A 24,807-nucleotide genomic window follows, 5' to 3' on the forward strand; every position below is an offset into this window, starting at 1 on the left:
ATGCTATCTCACAAAATGTCTTGATTCATTACGGCAGTATCCCGGGTAACTGTAGTAGCTAGGACACAGCTCTAGATTCTGTACAGGGATAACCTTATATACAGGTTGTCCCACACAAAAAATCTAACAGTCGTAAACTAATTAATATAAAGGTACAGGATGAGTCAAAAAAGCGGAACCCAAACCCCAAGCTACTGTCAGCTACTTTCAGATGAAAACTACTTTCCAGATGAAAAAAAAAACACTCTAATTTCTCAATCCATTCAAAGAATATCACCATTTAAAAGTAATGACCCTAAAACCTGTTTCGTCAAAAAAAAAATTTAAATTATTGTGTATGCGTACTGTTTGGAACAACAAAGAAAATGACACAGAATACTTGTTTCAACCACTGTCAACAACTGTAGTACACAATATCTTTATTAACAACCCTGGTTAGGCAACAATATGATTTATATAATCCACTTTTTTGAAAAGACGGGCCTTCAAGCGGACTTTGTTGAATATTTTTAGCTTTTAAACTGAGGTATGTTTTATAGCTGGTGATATTTGAAGACAATTGTGACGACGATTCTTAAAATCACATTTTTTGGACGAAAGAGGTTTTGGGAAAGAGGTTATTGTGTTTAAATTGTGATATTCTTTGAACGGATTGATCGATTTCAGTAATTTTTTTCATCTAAAAGTAGCTTATACAATTGGCTTGGTGCTACATATTTTTTTAAATATGAAAAATATTTTATGGGGTTTGGGTTCCGCTTTTTTTGACTCACCCTGTATATTGCATGTGAGTTTTGGAATATTTTCAAATTACCTCTTAATGTCAGATAACCAATCTACCATACAAATTTTATTTCATTCAAATCCCTGCATTGGAACAAACGCTATGCTTCATCAAACTCAAGGATCAAAAATCGTCTTGGGCCACTTTTCTTGAAAGTGAGAAAGCGCAGTTAGCGAAACACACAAAGGATTTATTTCCGTTGTTCAAGAGTAACGTGTGACTTATTCTACCGGCTTCGATCTGTAAATTTGATCAATAAAGAAAGTGGCACAATTGTTTTTTTTCAAGTCCTGTATTGTGATTGCTGTATCTTTTGAACAAAACATCCTAATGAAACCAACTAAAAAGCATTTGGAAAACCCTTATTCTACTCAGCAATACATTAGACATGATTTTGAATACTACCCCCACTTTTCTGAAAACATGCCTGATTCGACTGTTAGGTTTTTTGTGGGACAACCCGGACTAAGATTTGCATGTACACTTGAAGTCCAATAATGTGGCACACTTCAACTTTTTCTTGACTTTCATCAACATGCCTGTTTTGGTCTTAGGCCATCAGCCTCGGTCCAAAATTTTGGCCACCGTTATTAAATGAGGGGAATAATCGTCATAGCGATTTTTGGCAAGGTATACTCCTCCAGAGTTGGAAAATATGTGATAGCATTGCAGCGGTGGCAGCTTTTTGGGTGTTATCACCCTTTTTTTCAAAATGTCCATGAAAATGCTTGTTACCACTCTAGGGGCGGTACACCTTTCGCATGTGCACTATAATCATTTATGCCCTGATTTGACACTGACCAAACCCCCAGGCTGATGGCCTATCTACCTTTCCACCCCCATTGTATAAAATGGTCTAGTCCATTGACCGGTGTGGTTAGATTAGGTGGGTGATAAGGCATACAGGGTCACCGGGTCAGTGCCACACACATGGAGCTGTTCACACAAAGCGATCTAGTGAAAGATTTTCCTAGACGGGTGAAAAATCCTATCAAAAAAATCAAAAAAATCCTTTGTTATCCTGTTCACAGACAAACTAACCAACCAACCAACCAACACACAAACCAACACCGGTGAAAACATAACATCCGTGGCAGAGATAATAAGAGATGTACCCATGGACAATTCCACGGTTACTCACGTTACATTTTTTATGTACTTTTGAGATTCCTTGGGCTGTAATTACCTTACTGAAAAGGTTTAATAACTGTTATCCCCATGGTAGATAGAGTAGACCTAGACCTACCTAAGCACCAAAGATGACATCCAGAAAAATGTGTTAGGTATGATAAACAAGATGCACTCACGTTACATTTTCGTAACGTGAGTAACCGATTTTATGCATCTTGTTAGTCATACATAATACATTTGTCTGGATGTCATCTTTGGTGCTTAGGTAGGTCTAGGTCTACTCTATCTACCATGGGGATAACAGTTATTAAACCTTTTCAGTAAGGTAATTACAGCCCAAGGAAACTCAAAAGTACATCAAAAATATAACGTGAGTAACCGTGGAATTGCCCCCATGCAAACACTAGGAAAGAAAAGGTTGCACCTTCAAAGATGTCTCTAATGCAAAGGATCTATAGGCTGGTTGCCCATAGAATTCATACTTTTGTGCCAACATAACACAAGTGCACCCCACTTGTCACCACGTCTATCTATCCATTCACCAATCCTAACCATTCTCTTTATTAGGCCGTTAACTGAATTACAGCCCGTTTAGCATCCGAATCCGACTTGGTGGTTCCAGACAAATTTGTGCAAATTATCTTCCGCACTGCAAACTTAATTGCTGCTATCAGACTCGTTTGTGCAATAACATTAGGAGGAGGACGGTGTTGTGTGTACCACAATTAGTGACAAATGTTTTTTTAAAAATGCACCTTTCATGTATAGGCCCCATGTTTTCAAAATATGTTTTGTGTCCTTCGCGTGCGCATATAATTCCAAAGCTCATTAGCGCTGCGTCTCACTTACTGTAATCTGATTTTGATCAGACTTGGGTATTTCGTAACGAATATCTGATCAGATATCTTTCAAATATTTTTTTTGGCTCACGGTATGAGCCCCAAAGCTTGACAGTTTCAAGTTTGTGTAAATTGATACGGAAATGCTTTCCTGAATTTGATCAGACATCCATATTTTTTTTCAACTACATTTTAATTTCATTCGTTGATATTTCAGGGTGGAAAATTAGTTAAATACACAAATTGCATTAAAGAGTTGCAAATTTATGCAAAATTTGTAATTTGAAAAAAAAACCTCTGTTGGAGTATGATGCAGTTCAATATTAGGTTTTGCCCTTCACCGACGTGTAAACACTGTGTACTCAGTTGGAGAGAAAAAAGGCAGGAGGTCATGGGTTCGAGTCCCACCCGAGTGATTTTTTTCCAACTTTCACTCAGGAGGTATTATGTACGTACTGAGTATACAATATTTATACGTCGGTGAAGGGCAAAACCTAATATTGGTTTACATCACCCCGACGCAAATTCATCTAATGAATATGTTACATTTATTTAGAGAAAGAAAAAAGAGTTGATGGAAAACTGGTTTTCAACCCTTTTTAGGGCGTGGCCGTGACATTAAAAGGGGGGCCTTGCGGACAAAACAAAACAATGATAAAAACATCAACTAGAGGTTCGCATTTGTTAAGTTGCAAACGCAGAGTGGTCCGGCAGACAACAATTTCATTAAACACTGCCCAGTTAAGTCATGAATGTTTTTATGTCAGAACAAAGGATCACAAAATTTAACCTTTCCAGTACAACCAAGTTCATACCAGGTTTTATCATAATCCCGTATGTTGTTTGGAAGAAATTTGGTTTGTTTTGATTTTGAGGCTTCTGTCTGTATTTTAAATTCACCGAACTTTGACCTTCCGGTAGACCCGGAAGAAAAGGTCAAGCGAGTTTACATACTTTCACTTCATGGTCTATTTGATTACAAAGTGTGAACATGATTCATCACTTTGTTCAAGGGTTATAAGTTAATTAAGTTGGTCATTTTTTCCAACGAAAACTGCTTGTAATTTGACACCCAATGACGTCATCATGACGTCAGAGTAATATGCACCACTCGGGTTGAGGGTCAGTATATATTGAAAGTTACAAGGTCATACCGTGAATAGTTTAGGAACACAGATATTGTTTTCTGTGCCTCAATCAAGTAATAACCAGCGAAGTATTAAAGGTATTATTCAACATTTGCATTTATTATGAAATACCTTACTTGACTGTAAGTGAATAATAGTCTCCAACATCCTGTGAAATCATGGCACCTGGTGTGCTGTCATTTTCAAGAAAAGTGGAATTTTTGTATCAATTTTCAACAATGGTCGGCCAACCATCGTTGGAAAAAAAGTGCCTTTTTTCAAATACTGCCCCCATTTTTAATACCAAATTTAGTTAGTCCACATTTTGTTTGCAATCGGTTAGACATCTGTGATTGGGCGCAAGCCAGCTAGTCTGGTTCGGAATTCCCTGACCTGACAATTCCCAAAATTGCTCCGTTTCATCTGAAGTCGGGACAGGGAACCATACTACAAGAACAGCATTTTTTTGTTGGTTTTTCCAGCATCCGTGAACACAAAACTTATACACAGATCAGTGTAACAATATTTGCTATGAAATACTAACCCCCAAATCCATCCATTTCTGAAAATTACGGCCAAACGCAAATGTTGTATATATTACCTTTAAACAAGAAAAAGAATAATTCCAAGACCTCTGCAACTGACAAATCTTGATCCCAGCCCGAGGCAATGCACTGACAGCCAGATCCCCCAGATACCATCCATGCACGCAGCCTCATCAAAACCACTCAAGTCTTGGAGAGAGAGTCTTCATAATTACCAAAAAACCCTTGGGGAAACATGCTTAAATATGAAAACCCAACTTGGTTTTTGTGAGTGCTGTTTGTTCTTTTCACAACATACAATGAATGACTTTTAAAGATCAGTTCAAATTGAACACAGGCATCTGCAGAGATGATTTGTTTCAGAATTTGAATCCTGAAATGTCTTGTACATGTATCTCTTTGAAACAAAATGATCTGGTACAAGGTACCCTGTGGAGGCATGTGCACAATAGGGAACAAAAGATTGTATATGTCTCCACATGGCAATTTCTATAGATAATACGTCTCCAGAAAGGTTATCACGAAATAGATATATGGATTTACTCAAAAACTAGGAATTTCCAAGGTGTGTTGATGTGTCGCAAATTGAAGAATTTTATGTAAGGGATATTAAGTCCGCATTTCAGCCCAGGAAATTAAATTTCTGGTTGAGTATTTTGAAACTAGATTTTCAAACTCATTTGTTTTAGTACACAAGAACAAAGAAATGACTCCACAAAGATACAAATTCCTGTATGTGTGTGTATGTGTCATCTGCACATCAAGTGCCACTTTAATATTTGCCCCTCTGAAATGCGCCACCTATTTTGCGAATTTCAGATATTTACTCACAAAAAGATTTGAGACATTTTAAAGACCGTATCAAACGATGCCAAATATTTTGATATTTTATTAAAAGGGGATGACATTGTCTTTCAATAAGGGAATGAATATGTGCTTGGCCAGTTTTAAACAAGAACGTTTAAAGCTGGCTCAGGGGCTAGAGCCGGTTTTTCAACATTGTTCAATACTGGCCAAGCAATTCCCATTTGTAAATACCTTCGAGTCAAAAAGTCAAAACAAGTCAAAAATTATAAATTTTCAATGATTGTGTTCAGCAATTTTTCTTCACATATTTTTAAACACTCCTTTAGCTATGTTATGGTATGTGCCTCTTTCGAGTAGTCGTTACCATCTCCTTATATGGAGATTCGATGTAGACAGAATGCAGCGGTGCTGGTGTAGTGTGAATTTAGGACTCTGTCGTATGTCCATGCATTATGATACGTTCTGTGAGGGACACCAACTACACGTTCCATGAGTTACAGTGTGTATTAAAATGGCGGCGCCCATGCCACGAGTTCATGTGAAGACTCGGTGAGTTCGTTCCATTATTTACTGGTTTGAAAGGACCCATAAACACAACATAGTGACAGCGGTGGTCCCAGTAAATGTTTGCGGACATAATCAGTGACATTTTGAGACTATATCACGTCAGGTAGTTGGACATTTTGTGGCAAAACAAACCGTTATTTTTCGTCCGATTCGCCACGTTCGTACGTGTGTCTAACGTACATCGATCATGTCGCAGTCACAGGGGGCGCCCTATAGTTCAGCTTTGATCGGACGGCTCGATCCATATGACCAAGTAGAGGAAATCACCAACTACCTCGAACGATTGGACCTGTATTTCAAGGCCAATGACATTTCTCCAGCCAAGCAGTCTGCTGTTCTGCTGAGTTGTATCGGAGCAAATGTGTACAAAACTGTGAAGAGCCTTTCTGAACCTGTGGCAGTCACTGAAAAGACTTACGCTGAACTGTGTACTCTGCTCAAATCGCACTACGGACCCAAACGACTGGTGATTGCTGAACGATTCCGGTTTTATCAGCGCAATCAAAATGCTGGTGAGACTGTAGCACAGTATTCTGTGGAATTGCAAACCTTGGCTGGACCGTGTAAATTCGGTTCTTTTCTTGATGATGCCCTCCGCGACCGGCTAGTTTGCGGCATACGCAGTTTGTTCATCCAGAAACACTTGCTCACCAAAGATGGCCTGACATTCTCCAAAGCCATCGAACTTGCCAAAACGCTTGAAACAGCCACAAAGGATCAGCAGGACATTAAGGCCCGGGGAGATAGTAATACTACTACAGTCCAGGCAGTCCATCAGGTGCAGCAGCGCCAGAAGCAACGCTCCAACAAGCCTCCCATGAGAAGGGATCAGCGATCCTCGTACCCCAGACTGAGTGGTCCCCTTTGCCAGAATTGCGGCTACGCCTCTACCCATAGAACTTGTCCTGCCAAGGGACAACACTGTAAGAGCTGCAATAAGATCGGCCACTTTTCAAAAGTCTGCCGATCAAGGCCCAAACAGATGCGAGCAGTTCTCCAGACAGATCCAGAACAAGAGGATGAAACCTGTACTTTTGCAGAGAACGAGTTCTTTGTCGGTGCCATACGCCGACAGCAACTGCCCATCGATGACGTTTGGAGACAGGATCTCCATGTACATGGACAGACTGTGTCATTCCTACTTGACACGGGCTCTGAGGTCAATATCCTCCCGCTTGACATCTTCAACGCGCTGAATGTCCCCGATAAGACCCTACAGCCGTCCTCAACTCGCCTTACAGGATTCTTCGGGGGAAAAGCCACACCAATCGGCCAGACCAGACTCATTTGCCAAGTCAAGGGCAAAACTCAAAGCTTGCTGTTCCTCATCTTGCCTCAGGGAGAACCAGTCATAGGCAAGCATGCCTGTGACTCGCTTGGATTGGTCCACAGAGTCTACACTCTACTCAGCCATGAGAGTGTTTTTGAAGGGGGTGGATGTCTGCATGGACAAGCAGTTAGCATCAAGGTAGACGAAGCCACCACCCCTTACTGCGTCATGACTCCTCGTCGTATCCCCATTCCTCTCATGCCCAAACTGAAAGAGGAGCTGGAGAGGATGGAGCAACAGAACATCATTCAGCGTATCACTGACCCCACAGATTGGTGCTCGCCTATTGTGATAGCGCCGAAAAAGAATGGTGACATTCGCCTATGCGTAGACCTCAGACGACTGAACAAAGCAGTTGTCAGGGAGAGGTTTACCATACCAACCGTCGAAGAAGTCCTCGGCAAAGTCGCTGGCGCCCAGATATTCTCCCTGCTAGATGCCAAGCATGGCTTCTGGCAAGTACCACTGACAGAGGAAAGCCAGAAGTTCACTACCTTCATTACACCATTCGGGCGTTACTGCTTTAAACGCCTTCCATTTGGCATCACATCGGCACCAGAAATATATCAACGCATCATGTGCGACCTTCTAACCGACATACCCGGGGTCGTGGTGTACATGGACGACGTACTGATCACCGGTCGCACAAAAGAAGAACACGATGAAAGACTCCAGCGCATTCTCGAAATTGTGCAGAACGCTGGACTACAGCTGAACAAGGACAAATGCAAAATCGCCCAAACAAAGGTCGACTTCCTCGGCATGAAGCTCGATAAAGATGGCATCCATGCCGACCCTGCAAAGATAGCAGCGATCATCCAAATGCCACCGCCAACCACCAAAACCGAAGTCAAACGACTAATGGGGATGATCAATTGGCTTGCGCGATTCATTCCCCATGTCTCTTCAGTCGCTGCACCAATAAATGACCTACTGAAGAGTGATGTCAGCTGGGTGTGGGGATCACCACAGCAGTCAGCTTTTCGCAGCATTAAGACACTCCTCACATCAGCTCCTGCACTCGCTTTCTATGATCCAAATAAGCCGACCATGGTTAGCGCTGATGCAAGCGAATACGGACTGGGTGGATGTATTCTGCAGCAACAAGATGACAAACAGTGGAAGCCAGTGGCGTACTGTTCAAGAAGCCTCACTCCATCTGAACGACGCTACGCGCAGATAGAGAAAGAGCTGTTGGCCTCGGTGTGGTCGTGCGAAAGGTTTTACGTATACCTTCGAGGCCTTCACGTCACCATACAGACTGACCATAAACCGCTGGTTCCACTCATCAACAATAAGGATCTGTGTGACGCTCCGCTGAGGTGTCAACGACTTCTTATGCGTCTCATGAAGTACCACTGCACTGCAGAGTACGTACCTGGCAAACTCCTCACTGTGGCCGATACCCTGTCTCGCGCACCCTTGAAGTCATCGGTCACTGAAAGCGACAACCTTCCAGACGAAGTTGAAGCACATGTCCATATGGTCACAAGCCACTGGCCAGTCTCCCAGGGGAAATTGGACGAGATCAAACGTGAAACTGCCCTCGATGAAGTGCTGGTGCAAGTCGCATCACACATTCGCAGTGGCTGGCCAAAGTACTCCCGCGACATTGAATCAACAACAGTGAAGCTCTACTGGGAGAACCAAGACAACCTCAGCTTCGTCCAGGGGATCCTCACCCATGGCGACCGCATCGTCATCCCGGCAAATATGCGCCAAGAGATGCTGTTGAGGATCCACGAAGGTCACCAGGGAATATCAAATTCCAGAGCCCGAGCTGCTCAAGCCGTTTGGTGGCCAGGTATTGGGAGCGACATTGCCCAGTACATAGAGAAATGCTCCTTCTGTCAGACTAAGCAGTCAGCACAGCGAGCGGAACCTCTAATCTCGACTCCGCTTCCTGAACGACCTTGGCAACGTCTTGCCTGTGATCTGGCAGAGGTCAATGGGAGACACTACATTGTCCTAGTCGACTACTTTTCGCGATGGATTGAGGTCCATCATCTCCAGACAACAACGTCGTTGGCCGTCATTAACTTTTTGAAGGCCACTTTCGCCCGTTTTGGCATACCTGAGGTTATCGTCACCGATAATGGGCCACAGTTCCTGACCGAGTTCAACCAATTTGCAAGTGAGTATGACATCCAACATCTCACATCTAGCCCAAACTACCCTCAGGCGAATGGAATGGCCGAGAAGGCAGTCCACATTGCTAAATCCATGCTCCGGCAGCCTGATCCTCTGCGAGCATTGCTGACCTACCGATCCACACCAATCCCAGGCCTCAACCTTAGTCCTGCACGCCTGCTGATGGGTCGCGAACTACGCACAACATTGCCAACACTCCCTCGCAATCTCCGTCCCAAGGTGATCAACACGCACCAGTTGAAGGCAGCCGACAAGCAACGTAAGGCCAAGAGCGAGTCTTACTTCAACGAGAAGCATGGCGTCCGTCATCTGTGTGAGCTGAAACCAGGTGACACGGTGCGGATCCGCAACAAAACACATCTGAGTCCGTTGGGTGAGGTGGTTCGAAAAGCAGGTCCCCCACGCTCCTACATTGTCAACGTTCAGGGCGTCGAGTATCGTCGTAACCGTCGCCACTTGCTGCTTATCCCAGAACCAGAACCAGTTCTTGAAGTCCAGACCCCACCTGACCCAATTCACCCACAGAATCCCAAGCCAACAACAACAGTCAGACCACGACGCACAGGAAAACCTCCACGCTGGCACCAGGATTATGTGGTGTACTAAACCTGACACTAAACTGGAACATTGAACTCTACACTCCACAGAACTGAACTCTAGATTGCTCACAAATCTGGACAATTTCAGGATTTTGGCACTTGAATAATCTCACATAATTTCAGACCTAAACAACCTTAACTGAACACACTTTCACAGCAGCATTCACAACATATGTTTTAATGCCAGAAAGCATTGCCATTTATTTACTGTTAACTATTGTTCATTGTTAATGTGTTTAACCAGTTTTGTTTGTTGACAGCTTAAAGGGGGGAGATGTCGTATGTCCATGCATTATGATACGTTCTGTGAGGGACACCAACTACACGTTCCATGAGTTACAGTGTGTATTAAAATGGCGGCGCCCATGCCACGAGTTCATGTGAAGACTCGGTGAGTTCGTTCCATTATTTACTGGTTTGAAAGGACCCATAAACACAACAGACTCTCGAAATATGAACTCATTGGTAGTATTGCTCATGCCTAAGTGAATATTGTAAACGTTCAACCAATAAAAAAGGGTGAAAGGGACCAGATTTGATATGACTCCAGAAAAGTGTTTAAAACCAGCCAGCCGGTGTTTTATCAACCATTTAAAACCTACCATATGACAGGTTCTTGACCAATAGGAATGGGTCAACTGTCTTTGGTATTTATGAATCAAGAATAATAATGGTATAAAGATTTGTGGAAAAAAAGGTAAAGATCCTTAAATTTTCCCCTCTGTTTCCGAAAATAATCTTTGCACACATTTCCAATTAAAAAATAGTGATTACAACAATTGAATTGTTTCAATTTTGTAATAAACAATTAAATGCATTCCCTCTGCTTGCATCAAAACACACAATCTGTATTTAACCAATTCCAAAAGTTAATTGGTTTTCACCCCCTTGGGACGCAAACATAGCCACATATATTCCACCGAGAACAAATCTACTAGCACACAATTACCTCATTGAACGACAAAGAAATTTGCAAAAGAAATTTGACTCATAAACTAAAAACCCTTTGGGTACTCGACGTACTGTAGTGAAATTCTCCTTTGAAAATCAGCGAAGCATTGGAAAACCAATGAATACATGGATTTTCAATTAAAGAATTGTCGTAAAAAGATATTACTTGTGTAGGTTTATGACGTGTACATTCAAACAGAGCACTGAACTCGTAACATATCGTTGATGACCTCTTGTTATTAAATCTGTAAAAAAAAAATCAGTTGTACTGGCTATCCCCCCACCCCTACCCCCACTGTCGTTTCCGTTAAGAGCTGAGATTACTTGTACACGAGTGCATTGCCTAATGAAGGGTGTCTAAATTGGTTTTAAAAAAAAGAAAGCACGGAGATAAGTGGGCATTGTGGAGCGAAGCAATTATCCACGACGTGATCAGACTCTTTTCAATTTTCATTTGAGCGGGGATATATCTGGGCTTTTGTTGCGTGAGTGAGAGTAAATTTGAAAGTCGTGGAAAATTTTTAACAATAGCACAGCACATTATGATGTGGTGTTATGATTCTCATTCAAATTCAGGCTTTTAGTTGCGACCGTGAGAAACTTGTGAATTTGAAAGGGATGGAACCTTTCAACATTAGTAGAAAACATTAAATATTGTATCAGGCCAAAAAAACCCGGTTCTGCTTCCGATTACATGGCATTCAAAAATAGGGTAGGTAGGTAGGTAATTTTTTTTTTTTCCAATTTTTATTTTGTGCGATCATATGGAGGCGTCTACGTGTAGTCAAGGGTAAAAGGTAGAAATTGATGGTTTTGGGTGTTATTTTCGCATTTTTCCAATAAAAAAATTAGGGTAGGGGCTGTCAGAATAGAGTAGGTAGGGAAACCGGAAGCAGAACTATTTTTTTGGCCTAATGACTCCTTTGAAGCTTGGGGTTTTTTGTTGTGAGGTGTTTTTGTTGTTGTGAGGGTGAAATGTCAACTTGAGAATCGTGGAAAATCCTCAACAATAGCACAAAATGTCATGATGTCGTATTATGATTCCCTTTTAAATTGGGGGCTTTTGTTGCGAGATTCAGAGACATGTGAATTTGAAAGTTGTGGGAATTTTTGACAGTAGCACCAAATTTTATGCTGGCATAAAATATCTAATTCCAAATTCTTGTACACCGTAGGTTGAAAAAGCTTTAACAATAACGCAAAACATTCAGATGTCATAATGTATTTCCTTTTAAATTCTGTCAAATTTTCTAAAGGAAATTTTTTTTTCCCGTAAAATGTCTTATTGCAAATTCTTACATTACACACCATGAGTTGAAAATGCTTCAATAATAGCACAAAACATTCAGATTCTTCATTATAATTCCTTTCAATTTCTGTCAAACTTTCTATAGAAAACAAATACAAAAAAGTGTGAAAAAACTTCAACAATAGTACAAAAGCCTTTGATGTCATATCCTTTTAGTTTCTTTCAAGCTTTCTGTAGAAAAACAGACAAAAAGTTCAGAGAAAGCTGCATTTTTTATTTCAAATTGCAGAATGATTGAGATTTCAATGTAATTTAGTATTAAATGTACTGATGTCTCTTCTTGAAAAAAAAAAAAACTACCACCATAGAAGATTTCTACAGAGAAAAAAAATAATTTGAACTAAAATTGTTGATTGTCCACAGTGGACAATACAACTGGCTTTTGCTCCTTTGATGACGTCAAGACACGTGATGATCAATGTCATCATGACGTCAGAGAATATGCATGAGATCAGTGTAGGGCCTCGGTCTGTGCAAAGTTTCATCAAATTTGAACTCTATTGAATGTCAAATGAGGGGTGAAAAAGTACAAGGTCTATGGGATTTGGAATAGAAGAACAAGAAGAAGAAGAAAACAAATCAGAAGCAAAACAATGGCTTTTCCGCAAAGTTGCAGAAAAGCCAAAACAATTTACCTGCTCAATTGATGCTCATTCAACCTTGCCTTGGCAGTATAGTGGAAGGAATGTGAAGAACAAACAAACTCGATCGGAAATATCTCGGAAGCTGCGGGCCAATAAATTCATGTTCATGCATGAGTCACATGATTGTGCCATGTAATTTCTGGAAGGAGTAGGTTTTTGACCGTAGTGACCCCATGATGACCTTTGACCGCAGTTTGGTCATGTGCCATATGTTGGGGCTGGGAACTGATACTTTGGACAAAGTGTGGTCGAAATTGGTCAAAATATGAAGGAGCAATAAACAATGTCAACGTTTGTTACTAACTAACTAAGGCCAAAAAAAAAAGTCTCCGGTTTCTGGTATGGAGCTTGCCCCAAAAGTGGTGGTGCGGGGATGCGTTTTTTTTGGGTTTTTTTTTAACCCTACTTTTTTTTTCCTTGAAATGTCGGCTGATGTTGCAGCTAAACAATTTAGTGCAAAATACCCCAAAATGTGTATCTCCCACATAAACTGAATCCGTTTTCCCTTGAGAACGAGAATATTATCTGTATTTCCCCCGAATACATGCGCATTCACTGCTTAAAAGATTACCCTTTTGAAATGTTCTCCCGTGACTTGCACTGCACTTTGTAGGAATCATGTAGGATTAAGAGAGATGTTTGGGGATTTCGTGATATTTGCACTTGCCTTAGGTCAGCTTTGTGAATTTAAAGGTAAATCAGATCATTTGCTTTTTTGATGCATTTTTTTCCCCATTTGAAGCAATAAAATTGTTCAAACTTTCAGTAGCTTGCATGACAGCTTACCTGATGGAGTTTAAAGATTAGTAGGTAACATTTGTTTTTGCTGTAATTTTCAAAAATGGATGGATTTGGGGGTGAGCTTTTTGTAGCAAATATTGCAACACTGACCTTTTTAGATTTTTGTTTTCATAGATGGTGGAAAAACCATCGATGAAAACAAAATCGGTCGGCTGACCGTCGTTGGAGAAATACTGACTTTACAGAAATACTGCCCCAATTTTACCAAATGTAGTTAGTCCACATTTTGTTTGCAATTGGTTACACATCCGTGATGGGTGCAAGCCAGCTAGTCTCTGGTTCCCTGACCTGACAACTCCACGACGTCTTTAAATTGCTCCGTTTCAACTGAAGTAGGGTTAGGGAACCAGACTACAAGAACAGCATTCTTTTCTTGGTTTTTCCAGCATCTATGAACACAAAACGTCAAACAAGTCAGCGTATCAATATTTGCTATAAAATCTAACCCCCAAATCCATCCACATCTGAAAATTACAGCAAAAGCAAATGTTGTATATTACCTTTAAATGAACTTAAACTATCTATTTTCCCAAAGTTTTAAAAGAAAATACCTTATCAGAGTTCAACCTTAACTTTTTTGTTCACTAGCCAGCCGGGCTACAGAAACAGACACTTAACTAGCCAGCGGGCATTTTCACTAGCCCACTTTTTTTTTTTAGCTCAAATACAAAATGCCGTATTTTTCAGGCTCAATTTAGAGGCAATTTTGTACGTATTTTAACAGATCTAATAATTGAAGCCTTTAAAACGATTAATAAATTGGAAACAAATTGATGAGGTTTGCTTTCTGAATTGAATGATTGATTTCTTCCTGTCCTTTCATCTTTGCCGTATCCCACTATTTTTTGACTCGCCAGCCGGGCTACTTAAGGAATAGTTTGACTAGCCCGTGGCTGTTTTGACTAGCATTTGGCTAGCTTATTTACTGGCATTTCTTGGTATTTCTTTATTTATTTTCACTTTTTCTCTTGCTAAACGTTCCTGTACCTCAGATACAGAGTCCCTTGGTTGAGAAGTTGTCTTTTTTTCGTGTTGAAATTGAAGATATACCCTCCCCAAACAAAATAATGAAAGATAAACTGTGTTAATGAACTTAAACTATCCCCAAACCAAAATCAAATTTCCAGACGTGTTAAAAGGAAATTCCTTATTGATATTCCAGTGCCAACACCGACGAGGAGTCATTCGTGCAGCTGCTCTTGTCCATGGCAACAATGGGTTTCGGTAAGTACCTCCCCCCGAAACGGAAAAAAAACACCCCAAAAACAAAATTCTCCCCTCGAGTTTGTCAACTTTATCCCCGGGAATTTGTTCTAAGGGGTAGACCGTTGGGAACTTGAATCGATGTTTTGCGGATGAGTGCCAAGATACAATCGCTAAAAACATCGGAGAGAAAGATGGGGGGGGGGGGGAGAGAAAGGAAAAAAAGTCTGTAATTAGACTTGATTAAGAGATACTGTGCTGGTCGTTGTGTTTGTTATCGTGGGGAATCAATACTTGGCCAGTGGGCTCTCACGAGGCACAAAATAACAAGACACAGAGTTGGTAAGCATGGGTGGGTCGGACAACGTCGGTGTTAAAGAGAGATGGTGGGCATGGATGGCGGGCGTTGTATCGACCAAAATAAGAGTTGCTCGAAGGTGAAATAGCTAGCCCTCCCACGCAATGATTCTTGAGGATATGTTAAACAATTTCCAGCAACTGTTTCTCTCATATACAGGGTGAGTCCAAAAAAAGTGGAACACAAACCCCCAAAATTTGATATTTAAAAAAATGTGTAGCACCAAACATAATAATGACTGGAAAGCCAATTTCATATTAAAGCTACTTTTAGATGAAAAAATTACTGAATTTGCTCAATCCGTTCATAGAATATCACCATTTAAACGCAATGACGCTAAAACCTCTTTCGTCCAAAAAAGCGATTTCAAGAATTGTCGTCACAATTGTCTTCAAACATCACCAGCGATAAAACCTCAGTTTAAAAGTTAACAATATTCAACAAAGTCCTTTTGAAGGCCCATCTCTTAAAAAATCATATTGTTTACCTAACCAGGGTTGTTAATAAAGATATTGTGTACTACAGTTGTTGACGGTTGTTGAACAAGTATTCTGTGTCATTTTCTTTGTTGTTCCAAACAGTCAAAACACACAATAAATTGCTGTTTTTGGAAGAGACAGGTTTTAGGGTCATTGCGTTTAAATGGTGATATTCTTTAACCGGATTGAGCAATTTCAGTAAATTTTTTTATCTAAAGGTAGCTTATGAAATTGGCTTTTAAGTCACTAATTTTTTTGGTGCTACATATTTTTTAAAGGTGAAATATATTTTTGGGGTTTGGGTTTCGCTTTTTTTTTACTCACCCTGTTTTTCTCTAATATACAGGGTGTCCCAAAATACCCTGAAATTTTTTTTGCGAGGCTCTAGCGTCGCCGCGGAAACACGTATCGCCATTATTTTAATATCATTTTAAAGCTTGGAATCTTAACTTTATCCCTGGTAAGTATTGGTTTGATTTTTTAAAAGATTTTTGAAATGATTCGTGTTCAAATAAGGCATGTCAAAAACAAATTCAACCGATTTCAGGGAAAATCAATTATGCACATTTTTGCAACTGTGGAAGTGGTTCATCATGTTCTTGATGTGACGAACTCGTTGCCTTTTACTTTCTGTGTTTCCTATTCTTTTCGATCCACGTAGACTACACCTTAAACAAATTCACAATATTAATCTTTGTTTCAAGTTCAATTTTGAAATTCACGTGCAAGGTATGTACCTATTCAAAAAGCGCGCTCAAAGTGTGACTCGAGTTTGCATCTGATGTACCGCATCATCGATTTTCCTTGAAATCGGTTGAGTTTGTTTTCGACATGCCTTTATTTGAACATGAATAATTCTAAAACTCTCTTAAATATCAAACCAATACTCGTCAGGGATGAAGGTCAGATTCCAAGCTTTCAAGTGGTATAAAAATAATGGCGGTACGTGTTTCTGCGCCGACGCTAGAGCCTCGCAAAAACAAGTTGCGGGTATTTTGGGACGCACTGTAGAGCTGATGTGGTTTGTTACTTTTTTTTGGATAGACGGATCTCAGCCTGTGATCACTGAACACTAGTGGTGGGTTTAAAACCCGGATTTTTGAATATTTGGTTTGAATTCCACTATTCAGTTTCGATTTTAGAAGGCCCTGGTGCTATACGATCTTTGCGCTATTTAGACCATATCATGCGTTATAGCAGTACAAAACTTGCCTTTGAAGTTGATGCAGTTTTGATGATTTTTTGCCATTGTTTTTAAGAACTTACAATGTTAATTTTCATTATTGACAATAATTTGACTTTTAAACCTTTGTTAGCCTCGAACAAACTGAAAAAAGCAGTGGATATGACACACTTTTGTGAGTTTTGTTTCTTCTTAAAGTTTTATCCTCCAATCGAATGACAAAGATCGACTTGGATGTTATATACATACGATCTTTGCGCTATACGATCTTTGCATTATGAATGTTTTGCATTCGTGCAATGGTGGGAATATTTTCATGAGTTGAAAGATGGAATATTCCATTCAACTCGGCTTCGCCTACTTTGAATGGAACATTCAATCTTTCAACTCCTGAAAATATTCTCACCATTGCACTCATAAACATTCATTATTTGTGTATTAATTAACCCCTGTGTGCTATGTGGCACGAAATCATTCCCAAATCTGATAGCTTTCTTCAGTGTTGTACACAATAATTTAAAAAATTCCATTTTCTTTTTCAGCCCGAGTTACCATGGCCTTTTCCTTCCTACGCAACCTTTTTTCAGCGTCTTTCCTGCTCTTGGTAGCGATACGAGTCCTCAGTGTAATTCACGTTACTTCTCTGGTAGCCAAACGGATTACAGAGCAGGTAAGGCATTGAAGAGATGAACTTCTAGGGCTGCGCAGAATATACAAAAAATCCGAATGTTGGATCATCCACCAAATATCCAAATAACTTTATTCCAAACAAAATATTTAATAAATGTGAGGCGTTCTCACATAATTAGATATCATGATTAAAGGGAAAATGCAACATTTGCAAACATCAAAAAACAAAATGATCAAATTATCACAAAATATCTTACTGGATTGCTATGGAATGACAATCCAAAGCATCCTGTCAAATCGTGGCTCCTGGTGTGCTGACATTTTCAAGAAAACTTGTATTTTTCCAACGCTGGTCGGCCGACCAGCGTTGGAGAAAACTGACTTGTTTTCAAAATGTGCTCCTAATTTTTTTGTATTTAGTTATTCCACATTTTCTTTGCAATTGATTACACACCTGTGAAGGGGTACAAGCCTTCTAGACTGATTCTCTGACCTTACAATCCCCAAAGTCTATAAATTGCTCTGTTTCACTTCACCTGGGGTCAGGAAACCAGACTACAAAAACATGATTGGTTTTCTTGGATTTTGCAGCTTCTTCAAACCCAAAACGTGAAGTAACTCAGTTAAACAATATTTGCTATAACATACTAATGCTCCAAATCCATTTATTTCTGAAAATTGCACCAAAAGCAAATGTTGTACATTCCCTTTAATTGGTTCTCTCACAGACGTTTCATTACCTTTCATTATACCGGAATCACCCATGTATAGTGGAATCCGGCGACCAGAATTAGAAGCTTTTACTGCGGTGGTGTCAGGCTCACGCGCATGTTCCACGCGTTCTTAAAGATGAGGCACACGCGCATTTTGGTATTCCTATTGGTCAAAGGAGCCCGGAGCCTGTGCGTACTATCTGAGCGCGACTCACAAGAGCCTGTTGCCACCGCAGAACATGCCATCGGATTTGTCTATAGATTTGGTTTTTTGCTTAAAGGTGGTTGGTTTGTGAAAAAGTGTGCTCACAGGCACACTTTTAAAAATTTGACGATAGTCTTTAAAAACTACAAGGATTACCCATCCACTGGGACCTCAACATCATGCACACGCTTTAATGAGCCTCATGTTTCAACTGCTGAATTTGGACTGATACAAGAGAGAATGAAAGTTGCAAAATCGGAAAAGGTAACTTTTTTTAATCAGAAGCACTGACAATGGAATCTGCTTACTGGACCAAAAAATGTTGCAAAGTTTTTCTCTATTTAAAGTTCTAAAAATGTTTAGTACCCACTAAGCTGAAACTTCAACAGGTTACTCAAAGCACAAAAAGCAAATGTGACCCGCTCCGCAAAAATGAGTCTGTTGTGGCAAAACTGACATTTTGAGTTAACTACATTAATAAAATGGGAATGAAATAAGCTTTCATTTGGTATATCATGGACCTCTCTAGGACATTTGGTTGCATTGTTGTGCTTGTTTCATTCTGTAAAGTTTTTGCAAAGCTAGAAGTGTCTCAATGGAGAAAAAAGGCTTTGAAAAATGACAAATACACTGTAACTAACCAAGAAAAGCACCAAAGATTCATAATTTTTTTTCTTTTTCTTACAATATTTACATTTCTGTGTAAGATATTTGAACTAAAACTATCAAACAACCAAAATAAAACAAAAACAAAAAAATCCAAATTTTGAGCAAATTTTTACTGTTTCCATTTCAAAATGGCAAAAGCTTGAATTCAAATTGTGCGACATCAGACTCATTTTTGCAGAGCGGGTCACAAATGATCCTATCATGGAGCTATAGCTCCATGATCCTATTTAATCACCACAACTTTACTTTACATGGATGTGTTTGTGCAATAACATTGCTCTTACTATTACTGTAAAGTGCCCCCTCTATGACAACAGGCACCCTGCCCCTAAGCCTTATTGATCCGTCTCATGTCGTACAGATTTTTCCTGGTAACTTGAACATTGCGCATTCATTAGTGCGCCAGACGCTCACGGTATTGACTTATTGTGTAACTCGGCTAGATCTACATCTGTCTGCCGCGTGATCTTGTTTTCTCCTTCAAAACTCTTTCTCTGGGAGCTTTATTTGATACCAACTGCATTCAATATAAACATAGATTTGTGTGGATTTTTGGGGGGTTACACATGAGTTGAATATAGACATGTCTTCATGTCACTGATACTTGGCTAGTATACAAATAATGAATGTTTATGAGTGCAATGGTAAGAATAATTTCATGAGGTGACAGATGGAATGTTCCATTCCATGAGCCGAAGCCGAGTGGAATGGAACATTCTATCTGTCACTGAATGAAATTATTCTTACCATTGCACAAATGAAACCGAGTGGAGTGGAACATTGCATCTGCTACCGAATGAAATTATTATTTCCATTGCAGCAATGTGACACATTCATTATTTGTTTTATACAACACCTGCATGTGAATTAATCCTCATCACCTGGTTGGTTAGAGCCGCCAGTATGACCATGCAGTGGAAGTGTTATTTACTGTGGAATTGAACTTCTGTTTTAACGGTGCGGCCGCGCTGTGCGTTGGGATGAATAATTAAATGACGTGATCAATGACCCACCAATCAGATGACGGGGATTTCTTCAGGCGTTGCATAAAACGCAATATCTGAACACCATTTACATGTATTTCCCACCATAGACAACTTCCGTGTTGGTCAGTCGTTGAAAATATGTTGAAAATATGTGATATTATGAGTCATTAAGTCTGAGAAAAATTGCAATTTTTGAAAGAAAATGCTAAGAAAATTTTCGGTACTCCTCATAAACCTTGTGCACAAGCCCCAAATTGTCTCCCCTGATGTGTGACAAAAAAATGGCAGCTATATGCCAATCAACAGCTTAGGCCCAAAAAAAGTCTCCGGTTTCTGGTCTGCGTGTGCGTTGCCGTAGCCATGCACGATGGCAAAATTAAAAAGTTTTTTTTCCAGTGTAAGATGATGTCTCTCCCTGGTTTGAGTGGAATCCTGCTGCTGCACAATTTTAACGTGTTTTTAGATGGGGTTACTATCGAGTATAAGCTTTATGTGGCCTCTCTGGGCTCCCACATATTTTGCACTGAATTTAGTTGGGCACCATTTGCAGACAGTATTGTAATTTTGTAATTGTGCGTCTGGAAGCCAGACTGAGGGAGCGATGGTCGTGTATCTGGAACCTGTAAACCTTTTCATTTAGCGCAAAAAAAGGAGCAGACTAATGACCAGCCTGGCTGCTCATGAACGATGTCGATGTTGCTGTATGGTCTGACGTTACCTTTTTCGCTGATTTTTGTCTTGACTATCCAAATTTCCCAAAGAATGTTCGTGTCGGTCGAGATCGTAAGAGGGTGCAGACTTCTCAAGCCTTATGGCCTAACTGAGGTCACCTCAAGCTGCACTCTGAAGCATATTTTTTGAGAGTTTTAAGGAGATTAAAGCATCATCTACAACATCAGCCGACTTTGAAGAAAAAAAAAAGTTGGGTAAAAAAAAATAAACGCGTCGCCGCACCACTTTGGGGGCAAGCTCCATACCAGAAACCGGAGACTTTCTTTTTTGGCCTTAGGCCGAATTTCTGCTCAAAACGACGTCACAACTTCTGAAGGCAGCTCCGATTGCCTGGCGTGTGGGTCGCATAAAATATACATGCACAGATTATTTCAGACGCTCACAGTGTGGCTCTGCACCTGAAAGTATGATCCTCAGACTAACCCCTCCCCTCCCCTGACAAAAATATTTACGCCAATTTTGTTCCAACCTCCAAGTGACCAAGGCCACCCTTTCAACATTACCCCAGAGACTTAATCCCCTCCAACCCAGTATCCCCACTTATACCAATACCATCCCCAATCAATTCTCTTCAATAATTGATGTCAAAGTTTAAGCAGTAACACCCCCTGTTCTTTGTGCAGTGCGTCCTGGCTTGCTGTCCAAAAATAACTGTCTGCTCGGAAAACGGCACGCATAGAAATCAATACAAATTGATCCCCAGTTAGACTGGTATTGATGATGCACGGGGAGATGCTGTGTGATCATTGTGGTCAGGGGTGGAAAAATACTTGATGAAATATTCATTAATTGGTTGTACAAGTAGGGGCCCTTGTCCTTACGTCCTGAGTCTTGTTTTGAAAGCTTTCAAATCCACTTAATGGTCGTTAAGAAGTGATTACTGCATTATATTGTACTTGTCAGGTTTTATGCATGTGTGAGAGATGTCATACAAAACTTCATGACTAATTAACCCTCCTATGCAAACATACATTCTGTGCCAAGTAGTCCTTTCAGTCAAACTTGAAGACTGAAATATTTAAGAATTCATAACCAACATAGAGCAGGATTGACTGGCTGGGACTGTTTATGTAACTTGATACAGCTATGCTTTGACTCTGGGTGATTGATAAGCCAGCTGTGCCCACAACTTGCCTGCTTTGTCTGTTCATGGTCTGTTGACTGAGTTTGACTAGTCCCAGTGCTTGCTTGCATTATGATCTGACTGTTGGTGACTAGCCTTTGTTAAAAGTATAGCAGGGGAAGTGGATGGAAATTTTGACTGTCTGTGACTGTTTAAATAGCAGGACGGTTAGCTAATCATTCACAGACCTGATGAAGTTTCAGATCAGTGAATGCTGTATATTCCGAGAAAACAATATTCTAGGATCTCATTTCAATTCAACAGTTGCCAAGTCATGTTTTGAATTGCGCCCGAAATCAGCCGTTTGGGGCACGTTCTCATTCAGCCGATTTATTTTAATAACCGAGAGTCCTGGGGTTTTTTTTTGGGGGGGGGGGAGGGGAGAGGAACATCACATGCCCTTTAATATGAAAATACCTTTTTTAAGGCCATAAACAGCAAAATACGCTATTCATTCTTTACCATATCAATGGCAATCATTAAGCATTGGGTTAAACATTTCCTGCGGTTCCTGTTTAGGCCGGCACATCCAGGAATGTTTTTACAAAGGGCCTAGGGGGTTAGGGTTTTTCAATGAAAACAATCAAGTGAATAAGTCAAAGTATGTTTGAGTCGCCATAGTGCAAGACATAGTTTAAACAAAAATAACCCTTTAAAAACAACATTCCAAACAATTAATTTTTTCATCATGACATTTGTCTATATTTTTCTTTCAACAATAAATGTCTGAACTTTAATTTGGATGAAACGGCTTATTGTTCTACCGTGGAGTTATAAATACATGATCATTTGTCGATGGCTGTGATAAGTGGAAGAATTTTTGAAGTTGAGATATGTGTTAAAACGAGCCATCGTCAACTCTACCGAATCATTAAAATGCGTCAGTGATTCCCCATATAGTTCACAAGTAATGTTCAGATCTTTCATAAGACCATCTTTCATAGGGCAAGCCAAGAGAATGTTGGGCCATCTTCTTGAAAGATCGGCTCCGAATTGTTCATTAAACACCGTCATTAATAACGTCAACGGAGTGGATCCCGATGGAAAATTAATCGCCCGCCCATGTTAGCCCTTTATATAGTTCCCAACCGGCACCCGTTACTGAAAAGGGTACGAAAATATACACCGGCGGCGCGCTTGTGTATTTTCCTTGCACTGCAGAATTCCTTGGGCCCTCGCAAAAAGCGTAAATATTATGAGTCGGACTGATGGGTTGTTTACAGCGAGACATATACATCACATTGATGTCATCATCGTTCCTTCCCACTTCACCGTTTAGTCGATGGGACGATCGGGCATCCTTCCAAGATTCCGAGCCCAAAGAAGGAAAGGATGAGGCCTACTGAGTCCGTCGAAGGCTGGAATTACAGAAATTAAATTAGAAACCTTTGTTTGCAAATGAAATAGAAAAATGATATGATTCAATTTTAAGTACATCACATATTTTTTTTCCCCCATGGATTACTGTGAAAAACAGGAGCCATAGTTTATTTGCTTGGGTTTGTTGATTTTTTGAGAAAAAGATGAAATGGTCATCTCCATTGTATCTAAATAATTCTATAAATTTATAACTCCACTTAAATTGTTTTTGTTTATATAACAGTAATACAATTACCGGTACCAAAGATTTGAAGTACATGTACATCACTTTTCTTACACATGTATATTGGCAATTCCAGCATTATAGAAGAAAATGATATCTACCGGTAATTAATGATTCAGAGAAATGATCCAAAAACTCCCACCGGTAGTCTGTAATCTCCTTGACCATTGCTTGACGATGGATGTATAACATTTGAAAAATGCATTTTCATTTGTATTCATTTAGCTCTTAAAGCTCCCTCACGGACATTACAATTTTCTTTCATAACTCTAGAATTGCCCAAATACAGTTTCGTCCCCAGATTGTGTTTGTGTACATCCATATAAAACAAAAGCTGTATTTTGTTATAATGCTAAAATGGAAATCTTTGTTTCAATTTTGTTCACATTATTCAGCAATTTTAATCCCAGCACATCAACTTCCACTCAAAATATTTACTAAAAAATTGCAAAATATTTCATATGCTTCTACTCCAAGTATTCTCAACCCTCCATAATCTGCGCAGGTTACGCTTGCAACGCGCGTGTGTTATTGCACACAAATTGAAGGTGAATGTGTAGAAATAAGACTGCGTAGCTTAAGGGGTCTGACAATACATGTCTTTCATACAGAGTATATCTTTCCTGGATTATAGTATTTATGCACATTATAAAGGAGTTTTTAAAGCCCCATGTTGAAAAACTTAAAAGGTGCCAAATATTGTCAGAGTTTGCTCAATTGTTCCTTTACAAAGTTCTACAAATCGTCATACTTAGTGATTCAGTGAGTGATTTAGTGAGTGAGTGAGTCAGTCGGGGAGTCGGGGAGTCAGTCAGGCAGTGACTCAGTCGATCAATAAGGGGACAAAGGGCTGGTCCTTTGAATTCAGCCAAACAATATGAAGAAACAAAAAAATTGGTTTATTATCCAAATATCCAGTGCAGTGATGTCAGATATAGCCATTTTCTACTGCAAAGTGGAATCAAACACTCAGCCTCTGCAATGCAAAATTGTAAATGTTGATGCCAACACACGGATTATTGTTGCAATATCTCCTTTACTTTTCCCCTCAAATATTTGTCCAAAAGATTACATCACCACAAAGTGATAATTTGCCCACACCTTCCCCCACCCAACCCCCTGCTCAAATCACTGTCAACAGAAATCCAATCCAATCTGTAACAATTGTGCTAGTACAATCCTGTGTTACATGCATGTATGCTGTGAATGTGTACACACTGTATTAAGCAGATAATCTCATTCTCATTTTTGTAATTTGGCTGATTTGGTATTGGTCAACCGTAGAGCATAGAGCATCCTTGCTCTATGCATAGAGGATTGGTTCAACATACTCCTAGT

General features: G+C 40.0%; 1 protein-coding gene across 1 annotated transcript in view; it reads left to right on the forward strand.

The window, feature by feature from the left end:
• LOC119727033 overlaps nucleotides 1-24,807 on the forward strand; it is a 49,594-nt gene that overhangs the window by 9,533 nt on the left and 15,254 nt on the right. The window contains exons 6-7 of the mRNA XM_038198922.1: nucleotides 14,748-14,809; nucleotides 17,351-17,478. Coding sequence (XP_038054850.1) covers nucleotides 14,748-14,809; nucleotides 17,351-17,478 — 190 coding nt within the window. The remainder of the gene's footprint in view (nucleotides 1-14,747; nucleotides 14,810-17,350; nucleotides 17,479-24,807) is intronic.

Source organism: Patiria miniata, unplaced genomic scaffold (assembly GCF_015706575.1).
Source record: "Patiria miniata isolate m_02_andy unplaced genomic scaffold, ASM1570657v1 HiC_scaffold_2, whole genome shotgun sequence".
NCBI lineage: Eukaryota > Metazoa > Echinodermata > Asteroidea > Valvatida > Asterinidae > Patiria > Patiria miniata.